Here is a 20915-nt window from a genome sequence, read left to right as displayed (position 1 = left end):
CACCATCATCAAAGTTATTATATTTATTAGTGAGTTTTAATAGTTTTAACTATTAGCCTGTTTGACTAGCCACTTGAATTGAATGCATTTAATCCCGAATCTCAATAACTCAAAAACAACTAGGCGTATAAATAATTTACCTAATGCGTTCTGTTGCTTGAAAGATCAGGAATAGAAAGCTCTCTGGCTCTAATGAATATACATAATATTATTGTACACATTTAAATGTTAAATTACCGTTAAAGGGGTCCTTGGCAACAAAACATTTGACAGCCCCCGCATGTGATCACTTTTACTCGTCCATCTCGAGGCATTTCATAGCCTGCAGTAGTTGCCTAAAGAAGGCACAGAGCATATTGAATTTCTATAACGGTGATGAGGTAACAAAATGGACTGTCAATTGATCGGATTGTGTGTATTATGCATGACTCTTCAGCACAGATAGGTCAAACAATAAGGAGACAGTGAAGCACAACACGTGCATATCGTCCTACAGTGAACATGATGCTGGTGATGTATAAATAAACAAACAAATAAATAAATAAATAAATGGAAGCAAATCACCGGTCACTATTCTAACTGTTTAACATTTCATCTCTTAATAAAAGAGATCAACTAGTTAGATCTAGACTGATAGATGCACTTTATTGATCTTCAAGGGGAACTGTAGGTGCTACAGCTGCAAAGGACGCTGAAGGACTAGACAGAGGTATAACATTCAACACATAATAACAATTAAAACAGTGCAAAAAGGCCTCAGTGATTAGGTGCAAAAAAAAATACAGTGTCATGTAATTACTGTAGGTGCAAAAATCCAACAAGGTGCAGAATAACAGAAGGAGATATTTACAGCAACCAAACCAAGTGGTAGCCATCCATTCATGCATTGTATATGTGTGTGTATATGAATAAACACATCCTGTCCAGTTGTTTATTCATATGGAGATCAGAAGTGTGTATTTTGCTGTTGTAGTAAAGAATGAACTATTGGTCAAACAGTATTACCTACTTAAACACAGCTTTGTGGTGATGTATTTTGCTCATCCTTAATTGTTTTAACCTTATAAACGGCTTCCAATCGCAGGATGCTGTCACGAACCTGTTAATTAACGCCAAAAAAAAAAAGTCACGCGGAAACTTCAGCCCGAGCTCATTCGCATGTAGCGGTCCTGATTGTCGGCTTCTGATTGGTCGTTCCAGACATCAACTCTCCACCCCTGAGCACTGATTGGTCGCCGGAGTCGCCTGTAACCGGGACTTGGAGAAGAGGCACGAGATTGCGCTGAAGTGGAGTCAGTTTTTGCCGAGTTGTGGAGCCAAGCAGCTGCTGAGCCGAGGCTAATGTGCAGCTGAGATGAAGCCGCACTCCGATTGGCTCTGACTTTTTCTTTCCTCTTTTTTTTTTTTTTAAAGCCATTTTCATTCAAGCGGGTTGTCAACATGGCAGAGCCGTCGGTGGCTGCAAAAATGGCGTCACTTGTCCCGGTCCGAGCCGCGACACTGATTCTCTTAACCGTCTACTTAATTGCGCCGACGCGCGCCAAAGAAGGCGGGGGAGAGGAGACCGTCATCATCGGCTTGCGCCTGGAGGACACAGACGACATTTCGTTCATGGACAGGGGCTATCTGCGGGTGAGCGAGCGCTCCCGGGTCAAGTTGCGCGTGTACGGGCACAACATCAACAACGAGACGTGGTCCAAGATCGCGTTCACAGAGCACGAGCGGAGTCGCGCCGTTGCCAGCCTTGACAACTTCAACGGCGACAACAAGAGCCACGAGGAAACGTCTGGCTTGCACCCGTGCGGCATCAGGACATCGGACATCTTAATCTTGCCCAACATCGTGTTGAGCCGCAAGACGTCCGGGGTGGTGGAGATCGAGGTCAAGCCGTTGAGGAAGACCGAGAGAAGCAAAGCGTATTACCTGTGCATCGCCACATCTACGCCGGCTGGCACGCACGACCCGTGGACAGAAAGCACGTGGATATACCATGAAGGTGAGGACACCAAAGTGATCGTGGTGGAGGAGAGGAAGTTTCTGCTCCCCTTTTGGCTCCAGGTGATTTTCATCTCCATGCTGCTCTGCCTCTCCGGTATGTTCAGCGGCTTAAACCTGGGGCTTATGGCGCTCGACCCGATGGAGCTGCAGATCGTGCAGAACTGCGGCACCGAGCGCGAGAAGAACTACGCGCGCAAAATCGAACCGGTGCGCAGCCAGGGGAACTACCTGCTGTGCTCGCTGCTGTTAGGGAACGTGCTCGTGAACACCACTCTCACCATCCTTCTGGATGACATCGCCGGAAACGGCCTGATCGCCGTGGTCATGTCCACGATCGGTATCGTGATCTTCGGCGAGATCGTGCCGCAGGCGATATGCTCGCGCCACGGGCTCGCCGTGGGCGCCAACACAATCTTTCTCACCAAGTTCTTCATGCTGCTCACGTTTCCCGCCTCGTACCCAGTCAGCAAGCTGCTCGACTACCTCCTCGGGCAGGAGATCGGCACCGTGTACAACCGCGAGAAGCTGCTCGAGATGCTGCGCGTCACCGACCCGTACAACGACCTGGTCAAGGAGGAGCTGAACATCATCCAGGGCGCGCTCGAGCTGCGCACCAAGACCGTGGAGGACGTGATGACGCCGCTGCGTGACTGCTTCATGCTGGCGGCTGATGCCGCGCTCGACTTCGCCACGGTCAGCGAGATCATGGAGAGCGGTTACACGCGCATTCCCGTGTTCGAGGAGGAGCGCTCCAACATCATTGACATGCTCTTGGTCAAGGACCTGGCTTTCGTGGACCCGGACGATTGCACGCCGCTCAAGACTGTCACAAAGTTCTACAGCCACCCGCTGCACTTTGTCTTCAACGACACTAAACTGGACGCCATGCTCGAGGAGTTCAAAAAAGGTGGGTCTGTCTTTTCCCATTTTCTCCATCACGCGCCTTTGCTCAGCGCTGCAGAAATACGAGCACATATATATATACATTTTCAAAGTATTGCCCGCATTTCCAATGCGTGTATGTGTCTGTGTAGCGCTCGTGCGCCTTTTACGCGTGATGCGTTATGACGCACGGGCCAGGGGAAGAACAGAGTATGAACATGTTTCAGTCTAAAAGGTTCTAAAACGTTTCAGTAATAATAATCATCATCATCACCACACTTTTCTTAATTACAATTGAGAAATATACACCAAACATTTCTCATTTCTGCTCCTGCAGCTCGTGCACTACACAACACGAATCTCTCCATGGGTTTATAATCCACATATCTCTGTCCAGTGCAGTTGGAGTGTAGCACTGGTGCAGTTTTGAGAAACAATCATATAATCTACATTTAAACTGTTTTAAGGTTTATGTGCTCCTTACACACCTGATCTCACTCTGACTTTTAATTAACGAGCTGGATCAGATGTCCTAGAGTGGGGAAATGGCAAGGGATGTGTATCTAGGCATGGTGTCAAGAACTCACTTTTTAACTCTCCTTCTGGAGATCTACCTTCCTGAAGACAAGCCATGTAACTGAGGCAATCGAGGCTTCCTGAAAAGATGGACAATTCAGAATTCGGTCAGGTGTTTGCTTAAACTATACTTCTCAGGAAGTCAGATCTCCAATAGAACTGCCTTGGCACGTGCCACGTTTACGCCACACGCTGCAATTTGAACGCCACACGAACAAGTAGGTTTTGTTTATTTGAACTTGATGCATGAGTAAAGTACGTGAATGCCGACTCAGTCTGGTAACAGTGCTTCTCCATTAAACGAGCCGACAAGGGCCTCTGCAAATTTTCCATGTGTTCGGAGTGAGAGGTTAACCAACTATACAGAACACAGATTTGTTTATCTAAAGGCACCGTGGTTAGCATGCACCAAAATGCAACAAACATTCTCCCAGTCATGAACAAGACACCAGGTTAGGACCTTCAGAAGTAGATAATAGACTCTGAGAGCTCTAAAGCAGAATGCATACAGGTGTGTGAGAGGCTTTGGGTAACTTCAAGATGCACCTGTGGGCTCCTGCCATGACTTAGCTTGTGTGTGTTGGGCTGTCAGCTTAATTCAGCGTTAATGTTTACACGTCTCCCTCTCTGTGTCTGAATGCATTAGGAATTTGTGGGAATAGCGTGACTTAGGTTATCGAGGGAGTAATCACGTCAAAGAGCCTCCTGTTTTTTCTCACACTGTCGCTTTCTTACTTTTCTTTCGCTCTCATAGTAATTTACACTCGTTTCTAAGTTGAAATCGAGAGAAGCAGGGTTTGTATGAGAGGTTGTACGGATATGCATTCATACACTCACATTCCTCTTTAAGTTACTACATTTCATGACCCCCTTAGTGCCTTCAGGCTTTAACACACTCATTACAACACTTTACTGTATTAAAGTGGTAACTGTTAGAAATGACTTAATGCTTAAGCTGGCTTTTAAACTGTTACGTTTTCCAGGCAGGCCGAAAATCACACACTGTAAAGAAATGATTTGATTTTCAGTTGAGAAAAAACAAGCACACATCACTGTTCAAACCATGAGATCAGAACGACTGGTATGTCCTGGACTCCTTGGTTGTTTTTTCACACTCCCTAATTAGACAAGTTATGAAGTTCAGGGCAACAGATCTTCTGCAAAAAATCAAACAGGATTAATTCTAGGAGTTGCATTTCCAACATGGAGAGCCCTGCTGATGGAGAAGAGATTTCAGGGTCATTGTGGATCTAGAGCATCTCCCGGGAATACGGGGCTCAAAGCAGGAGTGCATCCATGGGAAGCCAATCCACCACAGGGTAATAATAATAATAATAATAATAATAATAATAATAATAATAATAATAGCCATTCTGAAGCATCCTCCAATCAACCAACTATCAACAAATCAGTACTTTATTCAAAGTAGTAACATCTTGCATATTTGTCATAACTTGCCAAGTAGCATGATGATGGAAGGCTAGCTAGCTGCTCACATAGATTCTAGGGGGCGGGGCATTGTTAACGTGGGTGCGGAAGGGAGGTGGAGTTCTAGAGTAAACAAATCATTCCAGTGTTTTTGTAGTTTACCTTGTAACCAACTGCTAGAGCCCAAATTCTACCCAAGACACTTTTAATTCTGTTTTGATAGCGAATGGAAAATGAAAAACGTTTTTCCCCTTCACTTTAAAAAAGCGGCACCTAGACGAGCTACATGTTTGACACAGGTGTGATGATTATCACTTATTTATGCCCAATGGTCTACATGGCAGAACATTTTATTGGTTTCTTGCACGTATACAAATTGAGTCATCTTCAACTTCCCTCAATTACTGTAAAATCCTTTCAGTCGCTTATACGTGCCGTTTTGTCTAGCGTGATCTGAGACGAAACATTACGTTGCTTAGCCTTGAGAACGTGCTCCAAGTGTGACTTAGTGACTAGAACATGGGGCCATTAGAAGAATGTTAGAAACATGGGGTTGTGTGTGTGTGTGTGTGTGTGTGTGTGTGTGTGTGTGTGTGTGTGTGTGTGTGTGTTGCTTTTTTGCAATTTTGGCCTGTCACCAGCAAGGACTCGTATTCTAATGACTGCTTAAGGGGGTGGGGGTCAAAGTCTTCACGTCACGGCGGCTGTGGTCAGCGCACACACACACACCCGGTTCAAAGCGCTTTGTATGGTAAGTCACTGTTAATTAATCTATCGACTCTTGTGGAGCAGCGCGGGAACAAAACACCTCTTCCCACCAAGTGCACTCGTTCCAAATCTGATTCCACTTTCATGTAACATTTCCAGTTAAGATAGTCATGGATTGAGGTGAAAGCAAATTGCACTGCTAAAGCAAAAATAAGACGGAAAGTATTGTGTATGAAGATGAAAACGTGAACATTTTTCATCAGGCAGATAAATAAGACTGCAAAGTTTTGTACGTGCAATAATTATCCCTTCATGAGGGTAAGAGTGAGTGAGCATACTGGAAATGACCACCTAGCAGTGGGTTGTGCTCTTAATTAGTAAGTCAGAGGCAATTTTTTGGACCTGGCCCAAGGCAGTGAGATGCACTGAAGCATAACTTGAGAAGAACTCTTCACTGAACAAAAGTACATTTTCCTACCTCATGCATTGTAATTTGGTATTGCTTAGTTTAGACTTTATTAGTTTATCAGGAAACACTGATACTATTGGAGTTAATGACAGCAACTGATGAGAGATTAGCAAGGCAGAATACTAAATAAGGTCTACTACATATACTAAATATAACTCCTGCTATATATTTAACTCATATACAGTACAATATATATATATATATATATATATATATATATATATATATATATATATATATATATACATATACAATATATATGCTATATGTTTAACTCATATACATTGAAACTCTTGGAACGCCAAGGCCAATTCATTTGTTTGTGCTATGCACCAAAAACATTCGGGTTTGAGCTCAAAAGTGAAATTAGGATTTCAGCTTTTATGTCCTGGGATTTTCATCTAGATGTGTTAAACAACATAAAACATGGAACCTTTTGTATCAGACCACCCAACTTCTGGGCGAGTAAAAGTATAGGAACAGATCAATCTTCCTAAAATAAAGTAAATAACATTTAATATTTGGTTACATATCCCTTGCTTGCAATAACTGATTCAACTCTGGTCTAAAACCTTCCCATTTCCCAAACTTCCCAAACTCTGGTCTAAAACCTTCCCATTTCCCCCCTAATATAGTCCTTTGTTGAGTTGGCAGTGTGTTTTGAATAATTGTTTTGCTACATGATGAAGTTCCTCCCGATTCATTTGGATGCGTTTCTCTGTAAATTGGCATTTAGATATGTTCCTGTAACTTCTGAATTCATTCTGCTGCTAACATCATGAGTTACATCTTCAATAAAGATTAGTGATCTTGGTCCAGAAGCAGCCATGCAAGCCATGACACTACTTCCACCAGGTTTCACAGAAGAGTTTATATGTTTTGGACACCTTTCCATCACTTTGGTAGAGGTTAATCGTGGTTACAGAACACTTGTGGCTCATCTTTGTATTTATTTGCAAATTCCAGTCTGGCTTTACGATTCTTACTGCTGATAAGTGGTTTGCATATTGTCGCATTCCCTCTATATTTCTGCTCTTGAAGACTTCTTTGAACGGTGGATTGTGATTCCTTCACCCCTGCCCCGTGGAGGTTGGTGATGTCACTGACTGCTTTTTTGGGGGGTTTTCCTCTACCCATTTAGTATCTGTTGCTCAGTACACCAGTGGTTTCTTTCTTTTTCAGGACATTCCAAATTGTTGTATTGGCTATGCATAATGTTTGTGCAATGCCTTTGATTGATTTTCCCTCTTTTCACATCTTCAAAATGATATGGTTTTCTCCCATAGACAGCTCTCTGATCTTCATGTTGGCTTATCCTTTTTTATAACAAATACAGTCTTCACAGGTAAAACTGAACGCCAAAACCAAGAGTGGATGGTCAGAACTATTTATTGTTTAAGCAGTCAATCTAACAGGACACACCTGGGTAACAAGGAACACCTGTCAGATACATGTTCCAATATTTTTTTCTTGCCTACAAATTGGATGGTCTGGCTTGCTATGTTCTATGTTGTTCTATGTTGTTCCTATGTTGTTCTATGTTCTTTAAGATAAACAGGGTTGAGCATGGCCAGTACCTGGATGGGAGACCTCCTGAGGAAAACTAAGGTTGCTGCTGGAAGTGGTATTAGTGAGGCCAGCAGGGGGAGCTAACCCTGTGGTCTGTGGGGGTTCTAGTGCCCCAGTATAGTGACGGGGACACTATACTGTAATAACAGCACTGTCTTTCGGATGAGACATTAAACCGGGGTCCTGACTCTCTGTGGTCATTAAAAATCCTTCTTGTAAAGAGTAGGGGTATAACCCCGGTGTCCTGGTGAAATTTCTCCATTGGCCCTTCTCTGTCATGGCCCCCTAATAATCCCCATCTGTGAATTGGCTACATAAATCTATCCTCTCGACTAATAGCTGGTGTGTGGTGGGTGTTCTGGCGCACTATGGCTGCAGTCGCATCATCCACGTCAATGCTACACACTAACGGTGGTTGAGGAGCCCCCCCCCCCCCCCCCCCCATTTTTTTTTTTAAAACTATGTAAAGTGCTTTGAGTCTCTAGAAAAGCACTATATAAATGTAACTGTAACTAACTAACTAATTAACACATCTGCATATAAATACATGGAAATAAAAGCTGAAAACTCTCATCTCATATTCATCTTTTGATCTCAAACCCAAATAGCTTAAGTCTACAGCAAAAACAAATGAAATGGCCTTGCCATTCCAATAGTTTTGTAGGGGACTGTGTCTACTAAATATGTGCCAGTGGTAACTCGATGGTTAAGATGTTGGACTGCTGAACGGAACGTTGTGAGTTCAAATCCCAGCGCTGCCACTGTTGGGCCCTTGACCAAGGTCCTTAACCCTAAACTGCTCAGGTGTATAAATGAGATAACTGTAAGTCGCTCTGGATAAGGGTGTCTGCCAAATGTCGTAAATGTAATTAATTAAAATGTAACTATACTAAGGGCTGTGCAATTGCATAGTGAGTAGCATTGCTGCCTCACAGCTCCAAGGTTCCTGGGTCAATCTGTGTCTGTGTGGAGTTTTAAATGTTTTCCTTGTGTTTACGTGGGCTTCCTCTGGGTTCTCCAGTTTCCTCTCACAAAAACACACAAGTAGGCAGATTGGCTACATTAATTATCCCTAGGTATGAATGAGTGTATGCATTGCACCCTGAAATGGACTGGTGTCCAACCAAAAAATGTGGTCTTTGACCATGTTGGTTGTTGGTGCAAGAAGGGCCTGTTTGAATATTTTAACATCTGCTGATATACTGTGATTTTCACACACAGCAGTCTCCAGAGTAGAAACAGAATAGTGTGAAACACAAAAGACATCCAGTGAGTGGCAGGTCTGTGGACGGAAACACCTTGTTGATGTGAGGGGTTTAGAGAAGAATCGCCAGGCTGGTTGAAGCTGACAAGAAATATAATGTAACTCAAATAAACACTCTTTACAACCATGGTGAGAAGAAAAGCCTTTCAAAATGCACAACATACCAAACCTTTAGGCAGATGGTCTACAACAGCAGAAAATCACATTGGGTTCAAGAATAGAAATCTTTATATATAGTACACAACAGAACACCTCAGACAAAAGTCTTTCATCAGCTGAGCAAATATACTTAAAATAACTCATACTATATAACTCGTAATAATGCTAAGTATTACTCACATTCATAAAACACGAAAGAGTACATGGTCTTTTTATTCATTTCCCAGTTCTACAGGTTCTTGAACTGCACAAAGACAAAGTACATAAAGACAAAGAGACTTGGATTCAGCCTGAAGTGTGTGACGAGAGGTTTATGTTTTAAACCTTCTTTTTCCCCTCCTCGGAGGATTGATGTCCTCTCCTGTGAACCTAGTGACCTTTCAACCCAATCTGGTTCACTGCCAGTATTGTAATTGGTGATTTGTGGTGGCTGCTCTGTGTGAATTTGTGCCAGGTGAGACAATTTGTTATCGCCTCAAGTAGGGCAATGATTTCAAAGTCGAACTTTGATGTGTGCTCTGCCTGGCTTTTTCTTTTTTTACAGAGAGTTGGTCTCTCTGTGTTTTCATCTCTTCCACTTTCTTTCTCATCACACATTGTTCTTTCTCCCTGATACTTCCTCAAGTTAAAAGATCATGTTATTGATCAGATCATGTTTCTGTAGTAACAATGTACACAGGCACTTGTATGGCTATTGCTCCACATAAATGATTTATTTATTTATTTATTTTAAACATATGGTGAAATTTTTGCTTTCCTTTGAGGAGATGGTTATTTAACATTTACACAACAATACACATGCTTTTTTTGTTTATATGGCTGTACGCCATACATGGGCATTGCTTGGTCGTGGTGGTGGGGGGGTCACGTGATGTGAAATTCAGCTACGGCTGTCTCACTTTTCACACTATCATAACAATCTTAGGTAAGCAGTGCCTGTTGCCCATGGCACAGTTCTACAGCATCACTGAAGAAAATATAAGAGTTGCACCAAGAAAAAAAATCAAAACAAGGACACTCCACTATTAAAACCACTTTTGAATTGCTATGCTTATGGAGTCATATAGATGCATTTAAGGACTTGTACAAACTCCTCTGCATATCCCTGACACTTCCTCTGACATCTATGTCATGTGAGAGATCTCTCTCCTGTCTCTGACGCTTGAAGACATGTCTGAGAAGCAACAGTGGGGATGCCCGAAACAGCAACTTGGTACTTTTGGCCATCAATACCCTGAGAGCGAAGGCTCTGGATGTTCAACGCAGCATTGATGCATTTTCCATCAACCACAACAACCGCCGCATTGTCCTGGTTTGAAACCTTAAATAGTAAGTGATTGGTGAATATATCCCCAATGCTATGGGTCCTTTTCGATGTCACATTCCCTTTGACTGAAATTCTGAAATATTTGTTTTATGACTGTCTATAGATTTAAATCTTTGGGAAGAATTGAGTAAGCTATGTGCTTGTTTAAGTTCATAAAATAAAAAAATGTGATAAAATAATTGCATTATAAAATATTAAAATCAAATGGCCAAGACCTGTTTTGCCCAGCTCCCCCTATCAGTGATTTAGCATCCCCTCAGCACTAGCAATCAAAATGATCTGGTGCCGCCCCTACAAGTCAGTACAAAACAATCTACCAATACAATACAATATAACAATAAAGCACCTTCTGCCCAATCAGTTTTGAGAATTCAACAATGCCATGGGATAATATGCTATATAATATGTGGCATGTAAATAATGAAAAAGCAGAAGGCCAAAAATTGGTCCCTGAGGAACACCCTGAGCTACAGGATCGATGGCAAGAAAATTTCTACTAGTGAGGTAAGATCTGAACCAGACAAGAACTAAGTCTGTAACACTGAAATTGAGACAGGACATGAGTATGTCATAGTTTCCCTTATCAAAAGCAATTCTGCACTTTCAGTACATTAATTAATTACTTCATTCATTCATTCATTCATTCATTTATTCATCATTTTCCTTTAACCCTGTAGTATCAGTTATGGCTGAATGACAGTGACTCCTATATTATCTGATGACTTTTTTCCGTTTCTCTATTCTTACGTATAGTCCCGGAGCCATTGTTTCTTGTCCGTTCAGTGGAAAGTGACAGTTCGCCCCTTCTATATCTGTAATCAGCCCCGATTGCTGTTTTTTAGTAGTTCTAAGGGCAACGTTTTGTTTGAGTGTTCGCTTGGTAACCCTTGCTTGTGCAGGAATAAGCGTGAGGATTATGTGGCGTCATGTTGGCAAGAACAGGGCCGGGTGCCTAGAGCGGGATCCCCCCTTTGAACGCCGCATGACTCCATGCTTAGACTTTCTGCCCTCACCTACACTTGCATAGTTCTTCAATCTTTTGTGCTACAGAAAGAGTGAGACATAAAGCAAGATTGTAACATTTCTGATTGCATCATCTATGCAGAAGTGTCTTTTCTTAAAAAGCATTATAGCAAGTCCTGGCTTTAGCTTTTAATGTGCAGCAAATAGTCATACTCTCGTGTTCTTTCTGTCTATAGCCCTCATAGTTCATAGCCCTATAGTAAGGTGTTGGCTTTTTTTTTTTTTTGAATGGCCTACATTCCTCAGATTCTGGTGCAACACGAAATGGCTGTAAAACCGATTAGTAAAAAGTGTGAATGCAGCCCGAGTGGCCTTAGAAAGCGTGTCTGATCTGCCATTACTTCTTTCTTTTTCTTTCTAATCTGTAGCATATTGTTTTTTTTTAACATTTATGTGACTGATATAGCTTTTATTCATGCATTTTGGAGATTTTGTTAATTTGTACTCCTCTGTTCGTTTAAAGTATTTATAAAGTATTTGTTTACACACTAAATAATTTAGCTGGTCGAATGTCGGTAAATCTTGCATACTGGCTTATTTTTTGTAATTCAGTAATCCCCTCTCATCCTGACTGATTATGCTGACTAGGAAGTATTAATACATAAAGAAATAGAATCTTCTACAGATTTGGTTATTTGGCAGGCAAAACCAGATTTGATCATAGGCTTAGCTCTGTTACCTCTTTGGAATGGACTCATAGGTACAACCCAAGATTGTCATTTTCTCAGTTATGCTTTAAACCATTGGGACTAATATGGGATATTAAGCAGTAATTAAGCAAGATCAGAGTGGCTATGTAGGACTTTAGGTCTGTGATCATGTCAAGGTGGAACACATCTTGGACTAAATGGCATTACGGTGTTAATATGAAATAACGTGGAATTCCAGGGAAGCTGGAATTTGCTTATACACCAAATTGATTAAACAGGGATGACCAAGTGCAGTCCTAGTTCTCTACCTCCCTGTAATGTTTAAATCCAACCTTGATTTAACACAACTGATCCCTGTTTATCAATGATTTTAGGAGGACTTGATTGTTAGAGCCATGTGTGTAGGAAGAATTCTCTTAAGGGTGGTAGATCACCAGGACCAGACATAAGCACCCCTGGATTAAAGACATGTATATAGACTGCTGCCAATTCTGTCTTTTCTCTCTGTGAAGCATAAATGCAAGACAAAATATGTATAATTTGTCTTGAAAAGTCATTCACAGCTGTACAACTGACCACTCATCCAGGAAGAACATAATCTTCTCTGTACTAAATATCAGTGAAACCATACAGTTCACCTAGAAAAATAATGTTATATTTATGTAAACTGCTTTTTTTTCCTTTTAGTATTATTTGGGGGCCAAGCACTGAAGGTGCATAGACACGCGTTTGTAATTTCTTCTTCTTCTTCTTCTTCTTCTTCTTCTTCTTCTTCTTCTTCTTCTTCTTATCATTATTATTATTATTATTATTATTATTATTTGGTTTAAAAAAATTTTTAAAAAAAGTGTATGGCAGCCCATAAAACACTTCATACAAGCTTTATGAAATTTGGCACAGTGATAGAGGGCAGTATCAGCTACCTACACAGCAAATTTGGTGTACATGCCCAATTCGCTCTGCCACCACCCACAGGGCAAAGATGGACATACAGTTGCATTAATAGCTCCACATTGCATGTGCCATACTGTAGGAACATGACTCCACTTTCCACCGATTCTTTGTGTAATGCCGAGTTCAGTGGCTACCATGCTGTTTTGGAAATTTCTGCCATATTGGATAGATTTTTTTTGCCCCATTGTTTTTCTTTTTCTTCTCCTGCAAATTTTGTACAATCATCATGAAATTTTCTGAGATGATTTATTCATAGTGCACAAACAAATTTGATAGCAATGACACCATGCAAGAAGTGAAGCCATTTCTTAGAAATGCTTTTACGTATTGACACCAAACTTGGCCCATATGGTTAGGAACATGAACTGATTTTAAAAGACAAGATTCAAGTTCATTACCAACCTTGGAGGGCTACTGAAAACAGGAAGTGAGGCAATATCTGAGCAACTGCCTAGTGTTTTGCTTTCAGATTTGGCATATGCTGAGACAGGAACAAATGCTGAGGGTCCCAATCACTGCTGGTGTTCCTCTGTTGCTAAGGAGTGGGGTCAGAAAGTCCTTAGCCCCTTAATTGTTACTATATATATAATTATTGTATGATTATTGCTATTATTACATGCATTTTATGATCTGTTTATTGATCGTGAGTACCCGTAAAGGTGCTGTTATTATTATATTATATATAATAAAGAGGGGTGGAACTGTATCAGAATCAGATATGATAATGTAATGTGAGACATTGGAATGGTGAACTTCTGACATGGCATGTCAGTGGCATGTAAATCCTATATTTATAGCATTAAAAATCAGAACTTTAACATAGTTTTCACTGTAACATGGTATCTGCTTAAAACTAGCGGACATATAACACTGCATAGGAAGTAAAATTATATAAATTCTCCAAGAAATTGCTTGTGATTTAATTTTGCATGCTGACATTGTGTGAAAGTGCTTGACTGTCTTAAACAGCAGCCAGTCGCATTTCAGATATGCCACACCCCTGAATCTAAACAAACCTAACATTTACTTAGAAAGTTAGCTAAATATGGAGAACAGAGAAGAGTTTAACTGATGGAGAATCCCGGAAATTGTCTAAAAACAGAATTGCGTTCCTGCTCAGAATGAGGAAACAACATGTTCCAGCGCTGAAAAGTCCCAAGTTGGTAAAACACGTCTGATAAACAGCCTGTCACATAAACACAAACTCACCAATTCTACCCTCCTCAAGAAGAATATGTTTTTCTCAACCAAGGGATGGTTAAAAAGGGAATACTGTGGGGGATCAAGTATGGCCAAAAGCACACCAACAAACCATGTTTGCTGCTAATGTACTGCTGCTGTAGAGCAACACCTGCCTCTGGAGGTGGGATAAACTCAGTATGTTTACATGGACAACAATAATCCGCTATTAACCCGATTAAGACGATACTCTGATTAAGAAACTACCATTCAAACAGCATTTTTTAATTACCTTAATCCGATTAAGGTCATACTCGAAGTAAACACAAATGGAATTAAGACATGTGGAGTATTCCTGTTTTAGTCGCATTATCGACTTGTATTATAGACATGTACACACCTTAATCACATTAGTAAAGTCATGTGAGAGTTTTTGCGACAGGACACGATCACACACGGCAGCGCTCAACCGTTTGACGGCAAACAAGAGAACACGGCTGCGTCCCAAACCGCGTACTCGCCTACTATAGGCCTGTAGTAGGAGAAATACATGTATCTCGGCTACTATATAGACGGTAAGTACGCGGTTTGGGACGCAGCCCACGGCTTCAAGCAGTCGTCTCTTTGCACGTACAGCATGACAAATAATGAACCGCACTTGAAGCGTTCGTAAAAATAAATAAATAAAAACACCCAAAACTGTATACGGTACCATAACGAAGACAAACTGTATGTTGATACGTGAAATTCTGGAGGGACGTTGGACGGCGTGACGTAATGACGTGTGCCGTTAATCGCTCTATGTTCTATAACGTGTAAAACGGGTACATGAAAGGAGTATTCTAAAAGCGACTCATGTAAACACCTTAATCACAATATTGTCTTACTCAGAATAAGGTCAATAATTACATTACTGCTGTCCATGTAAACGTAGTGGCTGCATATGGTGCTAGAGAGCATTTAATGAAGATTTGCACAAATATGAATCATCGAAAAATTCTGATTTTGTCCCAGAACTATAAAATTAAAACTAGAATATTGAGAAACACTGAATTTTTGTATATTTTCTTCAGATAGAGCATTATATTCATGTCCATAAGACTAAGGGACAGGTACAAGAAGCTCTGAAAAACCTGTTTTGATTTCGGGGGTAATTTAATTAGCTAAGAAAAATGACTGCAATGATTGCACTCGTCACAAGGTTGTAGAAATACACTGTATTCTGATTTCTATGTATGTATGTATCTATCTATCTATCATGACTACACTACTTCTCAGTGACAGCACATTCAGGGGCAGAAAAGCCCACTTGGATTTCTAAACTGCCCCCTTGGCATTCCCAAGGCCCAGTGCCCCAGTACCATCTTTCCTCCATCACACACACACACACACACACACCCAAACCCACATTGTCTTTCTGCCCGTTTCCCTCAGTGTTGTAAATTACAGGCGACACAAACCCTTGCCTAATGCCCTGGCATGGAAATCTTCCAACCAGAACTTTTTTTCAGCTGGCTGTGGGCTGGCATCATTGATTATGGTCAGGCAGTCTCTCTCTCTCTCTCTCTCTCTCTCTCTCTCTCTCTCTCTCTCTCTCTCTCTCCAACCCCCCTCCCCCCTTCCACACACACACACACACACACACACAAACACACACACACAAAACAGCCATTCCAAAGAGGTGGTTCTGAGGCTCTACACTTAAACAGAGTTGAATGAAAATATGGCTAAACTTGACTGACTTATTTGTAAGACTAATGAGATTAGAGATTCTTTATTTAACAAATTATAATTAAAGAAGCCATTACTACATGGTACTTATTTTTAGTCTTGTATATACAGTACCAAATTAAATATATTTTAACTGAAAAAATATATTTTTATTACTCAATTAAACGTTAATTCAATCCACTAGAAAACTACTTAAGAAGAGGTGTCTATTATTATAAATACTTAAGTATCAAAAGTGCTTCGGTATAATAAAAAAAAAAGAAAAGGGTTTGTGAACCCTTTAGAATTTTCTAAATTTCTGCATAAATATGACCTGAAACATCATCAGATTTTCACACAAGTCCACAAAGTAGATAAAAAGAACCAAATTAAACAAATGAAACAAAAATATTATACATTGTCATTTACTTATTTGGGAAAATGGTACAATATTACATATCTGTGAGTGGCAAAAGTATGTGAACCTTTGTTTTCAGTACCTGGTGTGACCCCCTTGTGCAGCAATAACTGTAACTAAATGTTCTCAGTAAGTGTTGATCAGTCCTGCACATGGGCTTGGAGGAATTTTAGCCCGTTCCTCAGTACAGAACAGCTTCAACTCTGGGATGTTGATGGGTTTCCTCACATGAACTGCTTGCTTCAGGTCCTTCCACAACATTTCTATTGGATTAAGGTCAGGACTTTGACTTGGCCGTTCCAAAACATTCAATTTATTCTTCTTTAACCATTCTTTGGTAGAATGACTTGTGTGTTTAGGGTCTTTGTCTTGCTGCATGGCCGACTTTCTCTTGAGATTTAGTTCATGAACAGATGTCCTGACATTTTCCTTTTGAATTCGCTGAAATAATTCAGAATTCATTGTTCCATCAGTGGTTGCAAGTCGTCCTAGCCCAGATGCAGCAAAACAGGCTCAAACCATGATGCTACCACCATCATGTTTCACAGATGGGATACGGTTCTTATGCTGGAATGCAGTGATTTCCTTTCTCCAAATATAATGCTTCTCATTTAAACCAAAAAGTTCTATTTTGGTCTCATCCGTCCATAAAACATTTTTCCCATAGCTTTCTAGCTTGTCCATATTAACTTTAGCAAACTGCAGAGGGGCAGCAATGTTCTTTTTGGAGAGCAGTGACTTTCTCCTTGCAACCCTGCCATGCACACGATTGTTGTTCAGTGTTTTCCTGTTCAGTTGTTTTTGTTTTTGAACTGAATTGTTGTTCAGTGTTTTCCTGATGGTGGACGCATGAACATTAACATTAGCTAATGTGAGAGAGGCCTTTAGTTGCTTAGAAGTTACCCTCGGTTTCTTTGTGACCTCATGGACCTCATGTCTTGCACTTGGAGTGATCTTTGTTGGTCGAGCACTCCTGAGGAGGGTAACAACGGTCTTGAATTTCCTCCATTTGTACACAATCTGTCTGACTGTGCACTGGTGATGTCCAAACTCTTTAGAGATGGTTCTGTAACCTTTTCCAGCCTGATGAGCATCAACAACTCTTTTTCTGAGGTCCTCAGAAATCCTTTGTCCTTTGTTCGTGTCATGATACACTTCCACAAACATGTTTAAAGAAGATCAGACTTTAATAGATCCCTGTTCTTTAAATAAAACAGAGCGCTCACACACACCTGATTGTCATCTCGTTGATTGAAAACACCTGACTCTAATTTCACCTTCAAATTAACAGCTAACAGCTAGAGTTCACAAAATTTCAAGCACCACTGTATTTCTTTTATGTGAAAGCAGAATCAGATTTACACAGCATTTCTGACATTGTGCAACAATGCCGATGGCAATAATACAACCTTGTACTTATTATGTAGGAATACATGATTTAAAAAAAAAAAACCTGATTTAAATACGCTAGCTCTGTTGTTCCTTTAGTTATTTTTAGTAGATTTATGTCTTACTGATAATGCACCTCCTGTATATCTTGTACTTTACACTGTCTTAAAAATACCAGAGTAATAAAATGAATCGCAGTTCAGTGTGCTACCATATTTAGATCTTGGGACTGATTGGACTGCAAACGGGGCAGTAATTTGAGTTTAGATTCACCACTGAAAGAAAGAATCAGTTGAGTGTGGCATAGGTTTTTGCAAATCTCACACATCATTCGAGTTTGCAAAACCAGGGTTTCTCAAACTTTGTACAGCCAGGGACCTCTTTTAGCTGTAGGGGAAAAAATCCATTGAAAAACTCTCCTCGGTATAGATTTAGTTCTGGAAACATTCAAATATTAAGTTCATTATTCGAACATGTACATTCATTTTCTTGATATTTGTTACAGTGTATAGTTTTTTTTAATCCTGAACTTGACCATTGACAGAACATAAGGTCAAAGTTGACATTATTTATGAACCTTCTTGTTTTTCTTTCTTTTAAAAAAAAAATGTTTTGGATTAAACCCATTTCTTTCAAGTGATGAACCAAACAGGCCAAACAAGCCTCATAACTATAATAACTCAATAATAACTTATTTGGTAACAGTGGGTTCCAAAATGAACCCTGGATATGCTTCATGGACCCTGGGGGTTCCCCAGACCTGATTTTGAGAACCGCTGGCCTAAACGTATCAGCAGATAATGAGCATACAGTGGTGTCATGTAAGTCAATATATAAGCATTATAAAATAATATAGGCCAGTGGATCCAACTGGTAAATAAGTCAATCTGAAATCACGTCAGCATTTTATCTATGGTGTGGCTCAGGTGGTAGAGTGGGTTGTCCGCTAATCATAGGGTTGGCGGTTTGATTCCCGGCCCATGGGACTCCACATACCAAAGTGTCCTTGGGCAAGACACTGAACCCCAAGTTGCTCCCGATGACAAGTTAGCGCCTTGCATGGCAGCTCTGCTACCATTGGTGTATGAGTGTGTGTGTGAATGGGTGAATGAGACACAGTGTAAAGCGCTTTGGAGAAAAGCGCTATATAAGTGCAGACCGTTTACCATCTCCTGTATGCTCAGCATCAGATCAGGACATAGTATATTGATGGAACAGGTTTATTATTTATTACTTCAGCAGAGACTTTTATCCAAGATTTGACTGAATTTGCATAAGAAGCAAAAGATTACAGGGTTTTCCTGAAAGCACTCAACAGCCACTTTATTAGAAACGGCATACTTATACCGAGTATTATATGTCAAAATTACATTTTGTAGTTTTTAAGAAATACATTTTTGAGGTTAGGTAAAATATAACATGTTTCCAAACATTTATGTTCCATATTTGAAAGCACTACAATGTTTACTTAGCTACATTAATTTTAACATTGACGAATTAGTGCTCAGTAACTGTATTTAAACAATCATGTGGCAGCAGTGCGATGTATAAAGTCATGCAGCTTCAGGTAATGTTCATATCAACCATTAGAGTGGGAATAAAATGTGATCTCAGCGATTTTGACTGTGGCATGATTGCCGGTGCCAGACGGGCTGGTTTTTGAGTATTTCTGTAACTGCTGATCTCCTGGGATTTTCATGAACGACAATCTCTAACGTTTACTCAGAATGGTGCAATAAAACAAAAAACATCCATTAAGCGGCAGTTCAATGGAGAATGGCTTAAAAATACCAGAGTAATAAAATGAATCGCAGTTCAGTGTGCTACCATATTTAGATCTTGGCGCTAACTTGCCATTGGGAGCAACTTGGGGTTCAGTGTCTTGCTCAAGGACACTTTGGCATGTGGAGTCATGTGGGTCAGGAATTGAACCGCCAACCATATGATTAGCGGACAACCCTCTCTACCACCTGAGCCACAGCCGCCCAAGTACACTTGAAAAATCTACAGGAATGGCGTGATTCCACCATGTCAACATGGACCAGAGTCTCAAAGGAATGTTTCCAACATCTTGTGGACTCCATGCCATGAAGAAATGTTTTGGGAGCAAAGGGAGGCTCTACCAAGTATTAGCATAGTGTTCCTAATAAAGTGCTCTGTCACCGTATGTTATATTTTAACATATATTTCTTCACATACACAGCTTTGGTGTATTTTCTCAGTGATTTCTCATCATGCTCTCAAAATGTCTCAGTATTTCCCCTAGATAAGATATTGATAACGGATGATCAGTGTGTGTCCCAGACAGCGGCTCTGTCAGTGGCCTTATGTGCATATTTATAGTGGAATTTTCGCTATGGAAAATGACAACGTGCCTTCCAGAAATAAAGCTGGGAATGGTGGAAAAGAGCAAGAGTCTCTGAAGGGATGAGGGAGAGATGGAGACATTCTCAGCGCTGAGGTGCTTTCTCACATTGTGTTGTCTGGCTTCCTGTCACTCTCATTCACGCACTCACATACAGAAGTGTTGCTATCACTACATTTAAGTGATATCACTTAAACGTAATTACATCAGTGTCATTTGTGTGTTGTTAGTTCAGGCTGATGATGAGGATGACAAAGGAACAAATGTGAAAGGAAATGCATGATATTTCTCAGTAAGACCCATTGATTTTCTGTTAGAGGGAACAAGCAGGATATGATGGTCGTGAGGTAATGTCATTATCATAATGAGTCCCCTGATACACCACACACAGCACACTATGATATCTTGTTTATTTTAAGTTGCAGAGCTCTGAGTCATCAGAGCGCCATTAATACTGATGTGTTAAGTAATGTTCATTTGGAATTTTACCTTGATAGCCAAATATACTGAACAATACATAAACTTTAAGTTTAATTTATACATCAGGCACTGTTGAATCTGTAAATCTGATTGATTAATTTTCTATAACAGCAGCTCTAACAGTAGTGCCATTTCTGTTGTAGCAGGTAATCCATAGGGAAGATGAGCTACATACACGGATTTGCGGGAAAAAAAAAGTATGATATGGTGAAGTTTTCTGTGAGGTGGTTTTTATGTACCATTTTCTGAAGGAGTCTCCAGTCTCCAGCTTTCAAACAGTCAGAGGTGAAGCTAAAACTTTACGTTTTCAATCTCAGGGAAATTCTTCAGGACAGAACTTTTGGACTTTTTTTTTTTGTCTTATTAA

At 40.5% G+C, this 20915-nt stretch overlaps 1 protein-coding gene across 2 annotated transcripts in view; it reads left to right on the top strand.

Annotated features, from left to right (window-relative positions):
• Positions 1 to 1069: 1069 nt before the first annotated feature.
• cnnm2b (cyclin and CBS domain divalent metal cation transport mediator 2b) overlaps positions 1070 to 20915 on the top strand; it is a 33101-nt gene continuing 13255 nt past the window's right edge. The window contains exon 1 of one of the 2 annotated variants that reach the window (XM_017456863.3): positions 1070 to 2905. In XM_017456863.3, coding sequence (XP_017312352.1) covers positions 1441 to 2905 — 1465 coding nt within the window. In that variant the 5' untranslated portion in view covers positions 1070 to 1440. The remainder of the gene's footprint in view (positions 2906 to 20915) is intronic. The other variant, XM_017456865.3, reaches the window with a different exon arrangement.

Source organism: Ictalurus punctatus, chromosome 26 (genome assembly GCF_001660625.3).
Source record: "Ictalurus punctatus breed USDA103 chromosome 26, Coco_2.0, whole genome shotgun sequence".
Taxonomy (NCBI): Eukaryota; Metazoa; Chordata; class Actinopteri; order Siluriformes; family Ictaluridae; genus Ictalurus; species Ictalurus punctatus.
The sequence above is the reverse complement of the archived record's forward strand: the minus strand, read 5'-3'. Positions and strand labels throughout refer to the sequence as shown.